This window comes from Pleurodeles waltl, chromosome 8 (genome assembly GCF_031143425.1).
Source record: "Pleurodeles waltl isolate 20211129_DDA chromosome 8, aPleWal1.hap1.20221129, whole genome shotgun sequence".
Taxonomy (NCBI): Eukaryota; Metazoa; Chordata; class Amphibia; order Caudata; family Salamandridae; genus Pleurodeles; species Pleurodeles waltl.
This window is the reverse complement of record NC_090447.1, coordinates 1355972049-1355988389: the sequence shown is the minus strand read 5'-3', so window position 1 is coordinate 1355988389 and position 16341 is coordinate 1355972049. Positions and strand designations below refer to the sequence as shown.

Here is a 16341-nt window from a genome sequence, read left to right as displayed (position 1 = left end):
GCCATCACAACCACACCCCTGATTACCTTGTAGACAAGCTCACCATCTCTAGTCTTTCTTGGCACACCCACTGCCAGGCCTCCATCAGAGTACAGACTAAGAAGTGTAAAAATGAGAAAAAAAATAGACAGAAGGCATTTTAAATCTATGCACCCAGGATTTGAAACAACATCCAATTATCCATCAGGACCTCCACTATGTTTCTCCTATTTAAGAAAAGTTTGAAAACTCACCTCTTTAAACACCACATAACTGTGAATTAACCGTCCACAACCCAGCTTCCTTTTCTATTTCTTGTTGACATCATGCTCGTCTTTGACCATGTACAGGGCTCTGCTGCATTTTTGCTTCAATTTTTCCTATAGAAATACCACACACAAACATACCTACATGCATGCATACATACAGACATACATACACTCATACATAATAGCAAAACTCAATAATCTGTTTTGCCTGGTACTTTCTAGAAGTATTGTATACCTCTGGTGGGGTAGAAAAACACCACAGTGTACTGAGTTACATAACCATCTACTCCTTTCTTTTGACACAATATTGTATTTGAATTCAACTGGATAGGACAATATCTGACAGTAAAATCTGACACCTGGAGTACATAGTAGATGTGTTCGGAGCTTCTATCTGTCTTGCAGTTCCCTGTTTGAGTCTTCCAACTCCCCTCTACCTTTTACTGCATCACCCCATGCAATAGCCCTAGCATTTGCATCCCTAGAACTGAAGGATGGAGGGAAAGGCAGGGGCTTTTATGACAGAAAATGGCAGGGCTGACAGCAACAGTGGTATGTCTCAAGCAGTGAGGGCAAATAGCTGAAAGAGCGTAGCGTGGCTGTGCCACTGCGTCTCTGGGAAAAAGAACTTGAAGGGGTGATAATTTTCTGGTGGTCACAAGATGGTGGCCATATTTTGTGTAACATTTAATACGATTCATTTAATTCCTGCAATGCAAAGCATGTGATTGGAGTGCATCTTTCTGTATGGCATATAATAGACATCTTGTGGATATCCTTTTTGAGACTAACGTTTTAAAAGTTTTATTTTGCATGCCCTTCTTGTATGTTCTTATATGTAGTGTTTAGAATTTATGTAATTTTAAAATAGATTTATGTTTAATTAACTTGCTGCAGTGTAGGCCTCCACAATATAATTGTATTTTTCTATTTAACTTTCATCGTGGAGTTGTTTTCTTAAATGTTGATTTCAAGATGCAGGTGTTAGGAGCGGGGATGGAGTCAAGAAGAAGCTCATTGTGTGTGAAAGATAAGAAAGCATGGAACAAACCATACAAGGACAGAGAGAAGAGTGTTCTGGAAGCTTTGAAGTTGTAACGCTTTTGATTTTTTTTTTAGACCAATGAGTAACAAGATGGTATGCGTCAGGGGGTGTAAATTGTAACTTCTAATTACATTTAATTAGGGTTTCATTCGAGAAGTTTCAACTGTGATTTTATCATCTTGTGAAGATTCAGTCCCTTTCCTATCTTTAGAGCTGAATGGACCCGTCTGACGTGTAGATCTCGAACTTTGTGTAGCTTCATGCCATCAACCCTCTCTTAACAGAATATTATACTGAATTTATGTTTGCAAATTGGTCCCAAATAATTTTGGTATTGGGATTGTTAGAGTTTGGTTTAAATGGTTAGGGAGGAGAGTTTGGTTCTAGTGACCAAGAATCATATGCTTTACCTATCTTTTGTATCATTGCAATTTAAGTTTTAGTCTTGTATATGCTAGCTAGGTTTAACATTGTGCAACACTTTGATTCTCCTTTATGATATTAAATGTTCATACTATGGTTTAGAGACTCATTTTTGTAACATTGACTTTGAGTCTGTAATAAACCCATTTAATCATATGAATTGACTCTGAATGTTATTATGTGACAATTGGGTTATAAACAAACTGTTGATGAAATTGAATTTGGTTACTCTTCACCCCTCAGAACTGAGAATAAAAGATTAATCGGACCCCAGAATTGGAAAAAGGGCCACAGGCTCTATCATAGCCATACCATCTCCTAGTTGCCGGTGCCTTACATACGTACTGCATTCTTGTGCTAAAGCTGATGCCTGACAATTTTGATACAATGTTAAATGTTCCCACACTCACAGCACTTTTAGCCATGTTCTTTATGAGCACTTGCGGTAAAACATGAGCGAAAGGGAAACATCAAGGTTCTCGTAACCTAACTTAAACATAGAGGTGTAGAGAGAAAACATAACAGGTGCATGCTTTGCTGAGAGAAAATTACATTTAAAGATACACTTTCACGTTGTCAGTGGTAAGTTGAAGATTTAGATGGTTTGTCTTCAATGTCTTGTTTGGAGCTAGTTGTCAGATATAACTCTAAAGTCAGCTGGAGCAAAACTTTAAGGAAGCCTTACTGAACAGGTTGATGCACAGTTAGGTAAAGTCTCGTCAGAATAACCGAGGAGCCTCTGTAGTTTAGTTTGGTAGTCCCAGGATGGTACAAATCAGAAAAAAATAGTAGAAAGCAAAGAAAAGTGGCACAATTCAAAGAGGCTCATGTGCTAGAAACACAGCGATAACAATAAACATTGTGTAAGCAATGAGAAGCACAGTTTTGAAAGGCAATGTGAAGGTAGGCCATTCAAACAAGGAAGTCCCAGTGTCTACAGCTCACTGCATTTCAATGAAAGAAAAGTTGAGATTAAACCCAGCCTTTATTTGTTTTTGCACTCACAAAGGTAAATGGGTATCCAGACTTTCAATCACTCTATTAGCAGTGGTAAGCTCAGCTTCAACCACTCAAAACACTAATATTTATAAAAAAGAAACAAAAAGGTTTCACACATTGTAAGACATTTTTATCAATGGGAGAAATTTAATTTGTGGGTATTGTAACTGGTAGAATGGCTGGTGGCTTCTTGCAGATCAACACTGCAATATTTTATAATAAAGAGTTAAGTGAGAATGTCAGAAGGGCCCGTTGTCTAAGGGCAAAACCCTAAGAAAATCACATCCATGGCATCATACTTGCGGCTAATCATTCAATAGAAAATTATTAACTTAGTAGTCAACAGTGGGCCCAATGTAGTAAGATTTTTGTGTCTTCACAAAGACTCTGATTTGCAAAATCAAATGCTTTGGGGACAAAAAAGGGCATGTTGCAATGTGCATAGGACACATGGCACATCAAAAATTATTTTCCCGCTCGAAAAAATTCCTTTGCAACTGATTGCAATACTCAAGGAGGAAGGATTGTGAAAGGGGCATCCCACTCCTCCTACTAAATTGCAATATAATGTTTCAGTGGGATGTGGTTGTAATTGCATTCTCAAACTATTGATCTGATGCCATTTTCTTTTAACGGGCTGATATCCCATTCACAAAGTAGAAGTTGTTCTGGTAGGACAGCTTCCACCTGGTTAATATACGTGTTTGGCATTTGGTGGAGAAGACAGTGGTCCAGGTGAACACCCACTGCCTGTTCCCTGTGATGTTTTTCACTGAATGCCAACTTTGTTTTAAGGTAGCTTTCACAAGTTGGGATATAAAGAATGTGATTGCAAGGCTGCAGCATGTGGACTATCGCAGGAATTCATCTGTGCATGCCCATTCAATCACAGGAGTCTCAAAAACACACCTGCCTCATAGATATTTATGAAGCAGATGTTTCTGCAGCTCACTGCAAATGGTCATCCTGTGATGAAGGTGTAATTAATCTGAACAGCTGCTTATATTAAAAGGATCTCCTGTAATCTTTTGGAAGCTGAATTTGTAAATATGAAATGAACTCTGTTTCTCACCTGTAAGTCAGCGTATTCTTGGACCAGAGGTTCTGTTGACCCAAGGGGCTGTAGTTGCTGACGTCAGGAACTCCACATCGTGGAGATTTCATAATTTTCAAGGTTTGAGAATCTAATTTTCCAGTTGCATTTAGATGAAAGAAAGCTTGCATCTGCTTGAGTCTGGTTTGCATAAAATCAGCACTCCTCTTAGTGCGATTTGCCAAATCTTCTCCCAGGTGGTAAAAATGTTCTAGATATTCCTATTAAAGACAAATAAAAGTGAATTGCTGATGGTTGTTATCGGGATTGCATGAATGAAGCAGCTCTATTTTCAGGGGAATTGTTTTGGATACTTGGTGGATAGTTTCAACTTTATCACAAGCATATCATTTGGAGTTACATTCTCAATAATTAACTCTTTTTTCACACTCAGGCCCATATTCATACTTTTTTAGCGCCGCATTTGCTTCATTTTTAACGCAAAAGCGGCACAAACTTTCAAAATATAATTATATTTTTTAAGTTTGCGCCGTTTTAGCATAAAAGAATGACGCAAATGCAGCTAAAAAAAGAGTATAAATATGGGCCTCAGTATCTTGAATCCTGATGAAGACCCAGGCATCTAAATCATTCTAGTAACTCACCTTGTTGGGTTGAAACGTCAACGCTCACAATTTTCCAGGCTGTATTCATGTGATTTGTAGACTGCAGACAAATGTGTTTTAATACACTTTTCTCTTATTGTGAATATAACTTACAGCTGCTATTAACCATCTTTAAATTGACAATACTGTAGATCACGTTTGCTACTTCTCATATGCACTATAACATCTTTATCACTTGAAGCACCACTAATGTACAACACCATTGCACATTCATAAAATGCTAATAATTGCTCATTTTGGGCTACCATTTGTTTTTCTGTAATGACTTACCCATGTGCGAGGAACGCATACAACTTCAGCAATGATTTATAGAGGTTACAAGACTATAGAAAGTAAGAACAAATGTTGCTCATATTGATGCATGCAAAGGGGCCGATTCATAAAGGCATTTAAGAATTGATTGTAGAGTGTTCATGTATTACACTTTTATATAGTCTAACATGCCTTCCTGAATGTGGCACCAGAACATCCTGTAGTACTCTTGTATGTACTCTTACATGCCTTTTTGAACTGGCCCCGGAAGTCCTGTAATACACTTGTATCTACTCTTACATGCCTTTCTGAACTGGCCTAAAGTTCTCCGAAGTACTCTTTTATGCACTCTTACATACCTTTCTAAATCGGGCCCAAAACCTCCCATAGTACTCTTTTATGTACTCTTAAATACCTTTCTGAATTGGCCCCAAAACTTCTAAAATGGGTACGAAATGAAGAACTTGAGGGACTAGACATATACAAATTGCACAAATAGAAAGGACTGTTCAATCTTTGCACTTTTACTAATTCAGAGTTGGACTTTCCGAGCCAAAGAGTACTCCAGAAAAACTATCTTCCGTGCTCATAAAAGGCTTTTGTTTTGCTGCCTGTTCCTGCCATATTAGCAATGATGTATGAATTTTTAATTCTAGTTTGTGCAGCAAATTTGGCAGTGTTTCAGTTAATCCAGAATTAGGCATGCAAATAATGATGTGAATGGCGTTTTGTGGTTCACACGTCAGCGGCATACCTTACTACAAAATGCTTAACACTGCATAGAATTAGAGAATTGTTTGGCAAATTGTGACAGTTATAATATACAAACTGGTTTCTGGCAGCTGGCGCTGGTGGTGGTGGCGTCTGATGGGGGGTGATATGCGGGCTTTGCTGCTCACTACTTGACTCCTCTCCTTTTCACCCCTTCTGCCTTACCACAATGATGGCAGCGGAGCAGGCGGCCTGGGAAGGCCATGTCTGCTGCCGCTGTGACTACTATGGCCACCGTGGTGATGGCCGCCCTATCTCCCTTTCTCCCTTGTGGGAATGCTGCAGACCAATGGACCGTGCAGGCAGTCAGGCAGAAAGCAGGATGCTGGGGTACCAGAAGCTAAGAGCAGCCCCTCCTACCAAATGTGAGTACTACTGAATCAGAACGGGTCACACCATTGGTTCCCAACCTGTGGTCCGCGGACCCCTGGGGGTCCGCAAAGCCTCATTAGGGTGTCCGTGACTGCTTAGAAAATGAAATAATATTAACAGATTAGGTCCCCAGCTTTCAGTAATGGCTCGGTGAGGGTCCACAGATTCTAATGATGATTCAGTGTGGGTCCCCGGGTTCCAGTAATGATAAAGTGGGGGTCCACAGAAGTCGAAAGGTTAGGAACCACTGGGTTACACTATTCCTACGTCAGATTAAGGCCAAAGGTCAACTGCCACCAATGTCTTCACCAGCAGCAAGCAGCCAGCAACCAGCAATGGTGGTGAGGATTTTGTAAGGTCTGTAGGTGAGAGGCGCAGGTTGTGGCTGAAAGGCAGTAGGAGCACTAGGCTGCGGCACTGCCCCATTGCACAGAAGCAGCCGGTGTTAGGCTGGTGCGGCTTGCTCTTGGCACTGTGGTCGATACCACCCTCACCATGGTTGACTCCGTCTGATTTTGCCTGCTTTATTTGTGCCCTGCTTGCCCGCCTGCCTCAATATATCCAGCCAATGCTCTTGATTGACCAGAGATTGCATTTGCTAGTGATCACTCAAGGCATCCCCGGTCCAAATGCCAAGATAATCCTCAGCTGTAAGAGAAGCCACAATAATATGGCAAACCTTGCAACCGAAAGATCAACAGAGAGGTAAGTACCTAGTTTTTGCTTCAATTTGGAAAATCTCACACAGGGTCTTTGAGCATGGTAGTGTATGAGCATTGTAGAGTCAACACCATGGTGCGCAGAAAGATCACGCAGAATAACAAGACAAACATGGCAACAATGCAGCAGGAAGCATCAGAAAAGCAATCTCCATCTGTGTGTACAAAAGTGACTGGTGACATTGAAAAAAACACCTGGGCAGATACTTCTCAAGGCCAAGCATCACACTTTATTCCGGTGAGTCCTTCATGATGAAGCTGTTCCTTCACCAATAACTTCTTTTACATATCCAGAGCCTACACACATTGCATGTACTATGGGATATAAAATTAGGCGACACACAAGATCATGTCCGAAAATGAGACCTTGCCCAAAGGACATGGCAGGGTACCAAACTCCTGATGGGGTAGGGGCACAACAACACCAGTTAAAATCCATGTCAGCGCGACACATGGGGCTTACTATGACCATCATAATACGTATTGAGCACCAGCAAGGTGGGCATTCCTGAGCCAAAAGGTGTAGCAGAGGCACAGATATACAGGGAGTGCAGAATTATTAGGCAAGTTGTATTTTTGAGGATTAATTTTATTATTGAACAACAACCATGTTCTCAATGAACCCAAAAAACTCATTAATATCAAAGCTGAATATTTTTGGAAGTAGTTTTTAGTTTGTTTTTAGTTTTAGCTATGTTAGGGGGATATCTGTGTGTGCAGGTGACTATTACTGTGCATAATTATTAGGCAACTTAACAAAAAAAAATATATACCCATTTCAATTATTTATTATTACCAGTGAAACCAATATAACATCTCAACATTCACAAATATACATTTCTGACATTCAAAAACAAAACAAAAACAAATCAGTGACCAATATAGCCACCTTTCTTTGCAAGGACACTCAAAAGCCTGCCATCCATGGATTCTGTCAGTGTTTTGATCTGTTCACCATCAACATTGCGTGCAGCAGCAACCACAGCCTCCCAGACACTGTTCAGAGAGGTGTACTGTTTTCCCTCCTTGTAAATCTCACATTTGATGATGGACCACAGGTTCTCAATGGGGTTCAGATCAGGTGAACAAGGAGGCCATGTCATTAGATTTCCTTCTTTTATACCCTTTCTTGCCAGCCACGCTGTGGAGTACTTGGACGCGTGTGATGGAGCATTGTCCTGCATGAAAACCATGTTTTTCTTGAAGGATGCAGACTTCTTCCTGTACCACTGCTTGAAGAAGGTGTCTTCCAGGAACTGGCAGTAGGACTGGGAGTTGAGCTTGACTCCATCCTCAACCCGAAAAGGCCCCACAAGCTCATCTTTGATGATACCAGCCCAAACCAGTACTCCACCTCCACCTTGCTGGCGTCTGAGTCGGACTGGAGCTCTCTGCCCTTTACCAATCCAGCCACGGGCCCATCCATCTGGCCCATCAAGACTCACTCTCATTTCATCAGTCCATAAAACCTTAGAAAAATCAGTCTTGAGATATTTCTTGGCCCAGTCTTGACGTTTCAGCTTGTGTGTCTTGTTCAGTGGTGGTCGTCTTTCAGCCTTTCTTACCTTGGCCATGTCTCTGAGTATTGCACACCTTGTGCTTTTGGGCACTCCAGTGATGTTGCAGCTCTGAAATATGGCCAAACTGGTGGCAAGTGGCATCGTGGCAGCTGCACGCTTGACTTTTCTCAGTTCATGGGCAGTTATTTTGCACCTTGGTTTTTCCACACGCTTCTTGCGACCCTGTTGACTATTTTGAATGAAACGCTTGATTGTTCGATGATCACGCTTCAGAAGCTTTGCAATTTTAAGAGTGCTGCATCCCTCTGCAAGATATCTCACTATTTTTGACTTTTCTGAGCCTGTCAAGTCCTTCTTTTGGCCCATTTTGCCAAAGGAAAGGAAGTTGCCTAATAATTATGCACACCTGATATAGGGTGTTGATGTCATTAGACCACACCCCTTCTCATTACAGAGATGCACATCACCTAATATGCTTAATTGGTAGTAGGCTTTCGAGCCTATACAGCTTGGAGTAAGACAACATGCATAAAGAGGATGATGTGGTCAAAATACTCATTTGCCTAATAATTCTGCACTCCCTGTATTGTGCCGCCAATGAGCAGTCAAGCTTCATGGAGAGGGACTGTGATAATCTAGCACAAGGGTACTCAACACCACCAGACATTACAGTAGCTCAGCAAACCACCAGTACTCCAAATACTGACACTAACATAGGAACACCACAGCCACTTAACCCGGAAGCACTTGAAAAGCTCTTGGAGGAGCCATTTGAGATGGCCTCGTGTGATGGACACAGCATAACTGAAAAGGAAGAAACTGCGTTTGAACCACCTGCAGCCATAGGGGAAAGCACCTTCAAGTATTCTATACCCAGCTTCAGGAAAATGCCCAGCGTATCTCATCTTCCTTCAGTGACTTAATACTGACAACTCTAAACTATACTTTACTGGATGCAATTAATGCCCTGATATGGCAGTCATAAATTGGAGGTCCAGGTGGATCTGATACAAACTTTAGCTCAAACAATGATCACAGCCTGAACAACAAGTTGAATGCTCACACATTTAAGCACACAGTGACAGACAACATCAGTCACATGGGAGTGTGATTCCATCGAGAAAAACATTTAAGGTCAAGGGAAGGAAGGCATCATGTACTTGTGAAGCAATTGTAAACAATCTCAGTACCCTAACCTACATCCTTGCCACACTAGTGAATCACTAGCAACATTCAGGGTCACCTTACAGCACCAGCATAGATACAGAACACGTTCCACCGGACCCAGGAGAATAACTTCACTCGGGCCCCAGCTTAACTATGAAAAACACTTATTTTATAAAAAAGATAGATCAAAAACAGCAACACAACAGAGACCGGGCGTGCAATTATTTAGCAAGGATAACAAGGACATAGAAATGGACGAAATATACGACTCAACTATGCAAAATGTGTCTTTTGACTCCTCTGCATCAACTGAGCAGGAAGCTGTCATCACAAATAGGTCCTCCGCAAATACAATCTGCACGAAGACCACAAGTGGGACTTCCAGCAGCCAGAGACATGTAACCTGATGGAAAAAGAAAAGGCTTAGGAAAACCACAAGGAGAAACACTAGGAGCTTGATACGCCAACAGACATACATCAGGAAAGTAAACAGTCTCACTGAGGTCTCCCAGGCCAATGTACCCTTTGAAGAGGGCAGGCAAGATAGGACCATGCCAAAAAAAAAGACTTATACAGTTTCCCAGTTAGAGAAGATACCAAGATCCGAGTAACATATTGGAAGGCCTCATATCGCTAGAAGCATCCCCTCCACCACCACCAACATACACTGGGGATAGCATTAACGATGGAGGTAGCCTCACAATCAATGAAGTGACATAGCCCACAAAATCAGAGGCTCACAAGCACGGGGCTGGATGAAAGTAGAAGTAGGTAGGTTTTGGAACTCAGGGCCATATCCGACCAGGCTCAGCATTCCAACACCTGCCCATGCATCGGACAACAAGAGCAGCTAATGCAGGTCACTTTGTACAGCGTTGAGGACAAGAAGCCCCTAGAAACTTCACACTGCAAAGCTCAGTTACTTGATTTTCAAACCCCAGTTCACTTCACAAGGAGCCCTTTTCCTTGAACAGATCAAACATAATATGCCTTCTAAAAATGTTCCATCATTGGCATACCCTTCCTCTGATCACTTTGTGACCCTTTAATTCAAGACACTACCTGATATCAGCACAAAAGAATCCACTGTAACTATATGGCGAGACATCAAGGATAGGAATAATATATGGAAAGAGCACAAGTTGTTTGAAGATTGGGAAATTCTTATCATTCAACCCACTCGGGAAAAATACCCACATGTATTAATCCACAAAGGGCTAGAATTTCAGAACCCATTGAACTGAGGAGCATATTAAAATGCATAAACCAATCTGCTCAACCCAAATGCATGTGTCACACATAAAGAGTGGTAACCCACATAGGATATCCATGATAAAGGACTCCGCATGGGACATGATTCCAATTGGAGTTGCCTATCGGCTGTCGTGAACTTGAATCCTGAAGGCATATTGGGCATCTAACATGAGATGAAAGGACATATCTGAGTCCAGATAACCTATCAAACTGATAAGCTGGATGGTTGCTGCCTCCTACTAAAAAGAAGCTCTCGAGTTCTTAACTAGCGATCTGATCTGCTTACAGGAAACATAGGAAGTGAAGGTACCTACAATCCCTGGGTTTTACGCAATTCATAACATCACTCAATCTTCGTAAACGCCTGTTTTACAATTTAGAATAAGGGAGATTAATACTTGGTGCAACAACATGCAGGCAATGGAATTATCTGGCTTAACCTTAAGTGACCCGCGCTCCCCAATAATTTAAATTAATAATTGCATTGCAGATAGGAAGAAGGCTGTTGACAATTTTTGTGAGCACTATCGAACCCTTCTTGATTAGTATCCTGATTATGAAGTTTTTTTGGTTGGGGACTTTAACACAAAACATTTGACCGAGCCCTCGGGCCCGAGAAATATTACCATTAGGTGATCTTAGAAGCTTGCATAAATGAATTCAATGTGCACACTTGCGACCAACAGAGTCAACTAGACGGGGGAAGCCTCTTTACGTTTAGTAACATCTCTACCTTGGATTATGTATTTGCGAGAACACAATTAAATGAAAGATTCACGAATTTTCAAGTACAAAGTTGTGCAGAAAGTGACCATCACCCTCTGATCATTGAAATTAACATACATTTGGCAGTTCAAGCAGCGACTTCAACCTGTGTGAAGGAGCTAACCCAGTAATGAAAAGAATGAAATAGGGCTTAAACAGTGAATCACAATATAAGAAATAGAAGCATTCTCTCCTTTTACAAATAACTGCTTAACAGTGAATGCAGCAAAAAACAACGTTCCGATCTTTGACCAGCGTAAAAAAAAAAAATAACAGAGGCGGATCCTTGGATCGCTTAGTAAATACAGCTACCTGGGTGTTTGGCTGTCTGATACAAGTAAATCACTCTAATAGTCCAGGGCAATAAAGGATAAGGCAGCAAAAACAACATTTCCACTGGCACAACTCCATCCAAACCTACACAGTCCTACAACACAAGGAATATGCATAGTCATTCGGGCTAAATTGCTACCGGCTGCACATTATGGGCATTTTGCCTTTCCTGGGATGCTATCGACTGTTCTTGATCAGGGCCAGTCCGCAGCCTACAGGAGAATGTTTGCACTACCACAACACACACAACGCACTTTGCTGCTATTGGAGGTTGGACTGGTTCACCAAGAATTCAAGTGCACCATGGCCATTGTAAAATACTACCACCAAGTCTCTCTGCATCAGAAGGTACAATGAAAAACACACCACAGACCATTTTCAAAGCACAGTCAAGTCCCTGGTTAAAGTAGCTGCAGAATGCTTTTAGCTCCCTGAACTTGAACTTCGGACTCTCTATCCACATAGTGGTAACTTATCATCAGTGGAAGTGCATTTTAAAACCGCATGGAAGGAAACTGTACAAAGTGCTTTCCTTGCAAGAAGTTATGCCCACCTTTGGGACCCCGGGTTTGTTTCACTCACATAGGGCTGTAGCTCTTCAGCCGCGGACGAAGGTCTCCTTGGGCAGGTTTGCCTTAAAAATATACTCTAGATGATCTAGATGGCTTTACCACTATGGGAATTTCGAGCACACTGGAAGTCTAAAAGCAGGGAGCAGCAAAGTTGTCATCTGTGTATGTACGAATTTGAGAATCTGTGAGCTAAGAACTCGCAGGGACGTGCCACTTATATTTATACATGTGATATCCCAATGGAGCTAGCAAAAATGGCAGAATATTTTTCTATACTAGGGGACTGGCTAAGAGTTTGCAGTACCCGTAGTACGCCACCTATCATCACTCCTATTACCAGAACTTTTTTGACTGGACTCAGCCACATTAAGGCATTTTACATTTAGGTTTCAGCTTGAAATACTGTTATTCCTTTTACTGCCATTTTGGCTTGAACTTGAAATGTAGTGATGGCTTGAACTTGCATTCTAGGTTTATCCTTCCATTTCTTACTCCCTTGCTTTCCACTAAGAGGTACGGATAAGGTGGGCAAACCTGGCATGTTGCTATAATACCGCTACCTCAAGGCCAAGTTTGCACTTTACCTCCCTTCGGCTTTCCCCATTAGGTCAATCAATCAATCATTTTTTTTTTTACGTGCGCTACTCACCCGCAAGGGTCTCAAGGCGCTCAGGGGGAGGTGGAGGAACAAAACGGGGGGTATGCCATTTTACTATTCAAAAAGCCATGTTTTGAGGTGTTTTCTGAAGGTCAGGAGGTCCTGGGTCTTGCATAGGTTGGTGAGGAGGGAGTTCCAGGTCTTGGGGCGAGGTGGAAGAAGGATCTGCCTCCGGAGGTGGTGCGCTGGATGCGGGGGACTGTGACGAGGGCGAGGTCACCAGAGCGGAGGAGACGAGTGGGAGTGTGGAAGTTCACTCTTTCATTGAGGTAGGCTGGTCCAGTGTTGTGGAGGGATTTGTGAATGTTTTGTTTTCTTTTTTAGCCATATCCTAGTTTTAAGGTATTTATTACACTGTAATGTTTGCTTTATTATTGTGAAGACTGCAATTAATCATACAATGAAGCAAAAAAAACAACAAAAAAAAACAATGTACACACTGAAAAGTCACACTTAGCTAGCAAAAAGCTCTTTTAAAAAGTGTTCCTACAGCAGTGTTAGTGCGTCAGTCATAATGCAGCAGAGAGTGAAAACTCAACCTGTGTTCCAGTTTGCTCCGTTTACAAATCACTACGACCCAGAACAACTTAGACAACCAGCTGTACTTTTCACTTCGTAACTGTTTGTGAAGAGGTGTGTGCCTCGAGTATTTCCTTCTACTCTGATCTTCCAACAAGAGCTACTTGAAGGGTCAGACATATATAACTACATTAATTTCACCGTAAATAGTCCCCCTTTCTTTCTGAAGGGAAATTTGATGGAAAGTTAAGAGGTATATTTTGCATTATTCGTAATTTGCATTTTTACCTCAGGGTGGTCTTAGAACATTACAACTTTATGGAAAATATTTAGGTATAAATATTGGTAGTGGCGTTGATCCCCCTTAATAAGTGCTATTTCAGGATCTGAGCATTTTCTCGATACTAATAACTGGTAACTAATCTCCACAGAGGCATGTCTTTAGATGCAGTTTTGATTAGAAGTGATCAATTTAGCTGGCTAAACCAAACCTGGAAGACACAGGCCCATGTTTGTATGATGGTAATGTATGTAAAGAAGAAGTACCCAATGTGTTTTTAGTATAGACTGATTTATATGTCTTTTGACAGACTTATTTTTTCCAATTCAGAACATGTACTGAGAGTGGACTTTGGGTTAGCCCACTGCCCATGGCTTTGTTCTCCTGCCCATACGTCTCCTCTTGATTTGATGGCGATAAATATTCTTGTGTTGTGTGACCCTGGAGATTTTTGTCTGGCGTTGTTCCGATTAGACAAGTTGTATACCTTTAATTGCTCACTTGAGGAGACTATTTATTTTTCTTTATATTCAGCACGCTATTGGAGTGCAAGTGTTTTTCTGTTCTTTCCCTTGTTTCTCGCCCCCACCTCACAATCTCTTGTGACTTCTTTTCCTATGCTTCCTGCACCTCTCCTTATCTTATTCCCATTGTGAATTATTTTTTGATTATTTTGCAAAGTGCTACAGTGCCATTTACTTCCTTTATTTTTGCTGGTGCACACTTCTCGCTTTTTTCATACTGTTAGTTTACAATTCTAACATAGCTGCCTGACATGTTAGAACAGTAAATTAAAAATAATCAAATGGCTGCTCTACGGCTCAACGCCCCACGCCATACGTGTCACGAAGAACACACATGAGTCTTTTTTTGTTTAAATTTAAAGGGAGGAAAGATTATTTAGTGTCTACTAATGCCATTTTTGTCATTTAACTATTCTGTAAAAATAGTATTACTATTATCTATCTCAAAATATTCGGTTTACTGATGGTGTACTATATGTTGAAAAATTAGTAGGCACTACTTACCCTAAGGAGTATCAAGCACTAGAAAGGAGGATGCTCCTAGAATTGGCTCCGTGTGTGCCCAGGAACTCAGTCCTGGCAAGTAAACAGCTAAGGCCGGTGCAGTGAGATCATTGCCAGGAGGTGCACAAGTTGACGAATCTCTGGCTCTCTGGAATGGTCATGAGAGACATCAGATTGTGCTTGCTTCTGGGATGGTGACAACGTTGTGTCTACAGTGGAAGAGTTAGATGCTACAGGGGCTGGTGAGGTGCACACAAAGCATGATGATGCATTAGTGATTTCTTATCAAAATGGCAGCTTTTATGAAACTGGGGAATAGAGGGAATCTCCCGCTGATTTACGATGGTCAAGGGCAACCTTGCTCTGAGTCTAAAGATATGTGATCTGATGATGAGGAAGCAAGCGGCCTAGAGTAATTTGTCATCTTTTAGAGCAGGTAGCAATCTTGCAAAGGGCACCATGCGGGAGCTTCTGTTAAATTCAAAGAGTGTCAGAGCACCATGGCAAAATAACATATTAATATCAATGCACAGAAAACATCTTATGTGGATATAATATGAGGACAGTTGGGCCTTATTTAGAGTTTGGTGCAGTTGGCCATCCGCCAGAAATGTGCAGATGCACGGCCTGCTGTACTTAGAGTGCTAGTGACTTCAATGCCATCTTAATATGACAGAAGAGACATCTGCCACTTTTGGACAGGTGTCTTGCATCTGCCCCACTCCAAATAGGACCCTTAGCCTTACTTTGCAGGATACGTTAAATATGATTTCATGACTTGTGCTAAAATTGCACTGCAAAACTCCTTTGCTTCTTCAGTGCTTACAATACTGGGCTAATAGAGAACCTCTCTGGGTGTCAGAATCCTTAATTTGCATTATTGAAGAACACACACAATTATTTCTGGCCGCTTAATTGGTAAGGGTTGTACTAGGTGCTCTTTGATGTATTTTTCATAACTACAGTGCTATTCAGACATCTCCTGCTGTGACCAGGAGACTGACATTAGTCAATAAGAACATACATGAAAAGAGATACATAGGCTCATTCCTTTGTAGCGTACGAGTATCTGGCACAACTGACGGTATTTATTTTGTATTTTTGCTCTGGCAGATGGTACCTAAATCATAAAAGGTCAGATCTAAGCAACCAATGGTTTTCCAAAGAGTGGAACTGTAACAAATAACATAATTCTTGTTACAGTTCCCTCATCTTCGGTGGTTCCCTAATTTTCTGCTGGTTTTGTTTGCTGGCTTTAGGACTCAGTGTACTATGACACTGCTAAACAATGTCACAGCATGTGTACTTTATTCCTAAAACAGTTACTGTGCATTGATTTTAACTAATTGGTTTATTTAACGTTCGAGCACAGCAAAGGTAAAATGTACCAGTGGTGTGGAATTTAAAGTCATAAGTGAGCTGCACGGTGTATGTATAAGAAAAGTGATTGGCTCTAGAGAGAATTGGCATAAACCTAATTAGCATATTCAACTTGCCTATAAGCTTATAGTATATAGTAGAAAGGGTGCCTGTAAGTTAAATGCCCATAGTGTGCTTATTATGCCATCCACTACAGTGGCAATGTAAAGCATGGCTTCAGGCCCATAGTTGTAGCCTAACTGAAGAGGTTTTTAAACTGCAACTTCACCTGTCAAAATAAACAATTTCAGCAAGTCTAAAACTTTCTTTTAAACATT

The 16341-nt window shown here is 41.2% G+C and overlaps 1 protein-coding gene across 1 annotated transcript in view; it reads right to left on the bottom strand.

The window, feature by feature from the left end:
- LOC138249226 (matrix metalloproteinase-20-like) overlaps positions 1–16341 on the bottom strand; it is a 93113-nt gene that overhangs the window by 56711 nt on the left and 20061 nt on the right. Inside the window, exon 2 of the mRNA XM_069203202.1 lies at positions 3788–4029. Within this exon, the coding sequence (XP_069059303.1) occupies positions 3788–4029 (242 nt within the window). The remainder of the gene's footprint in view (positions 1–3787; positions 4030–16341) is intronic.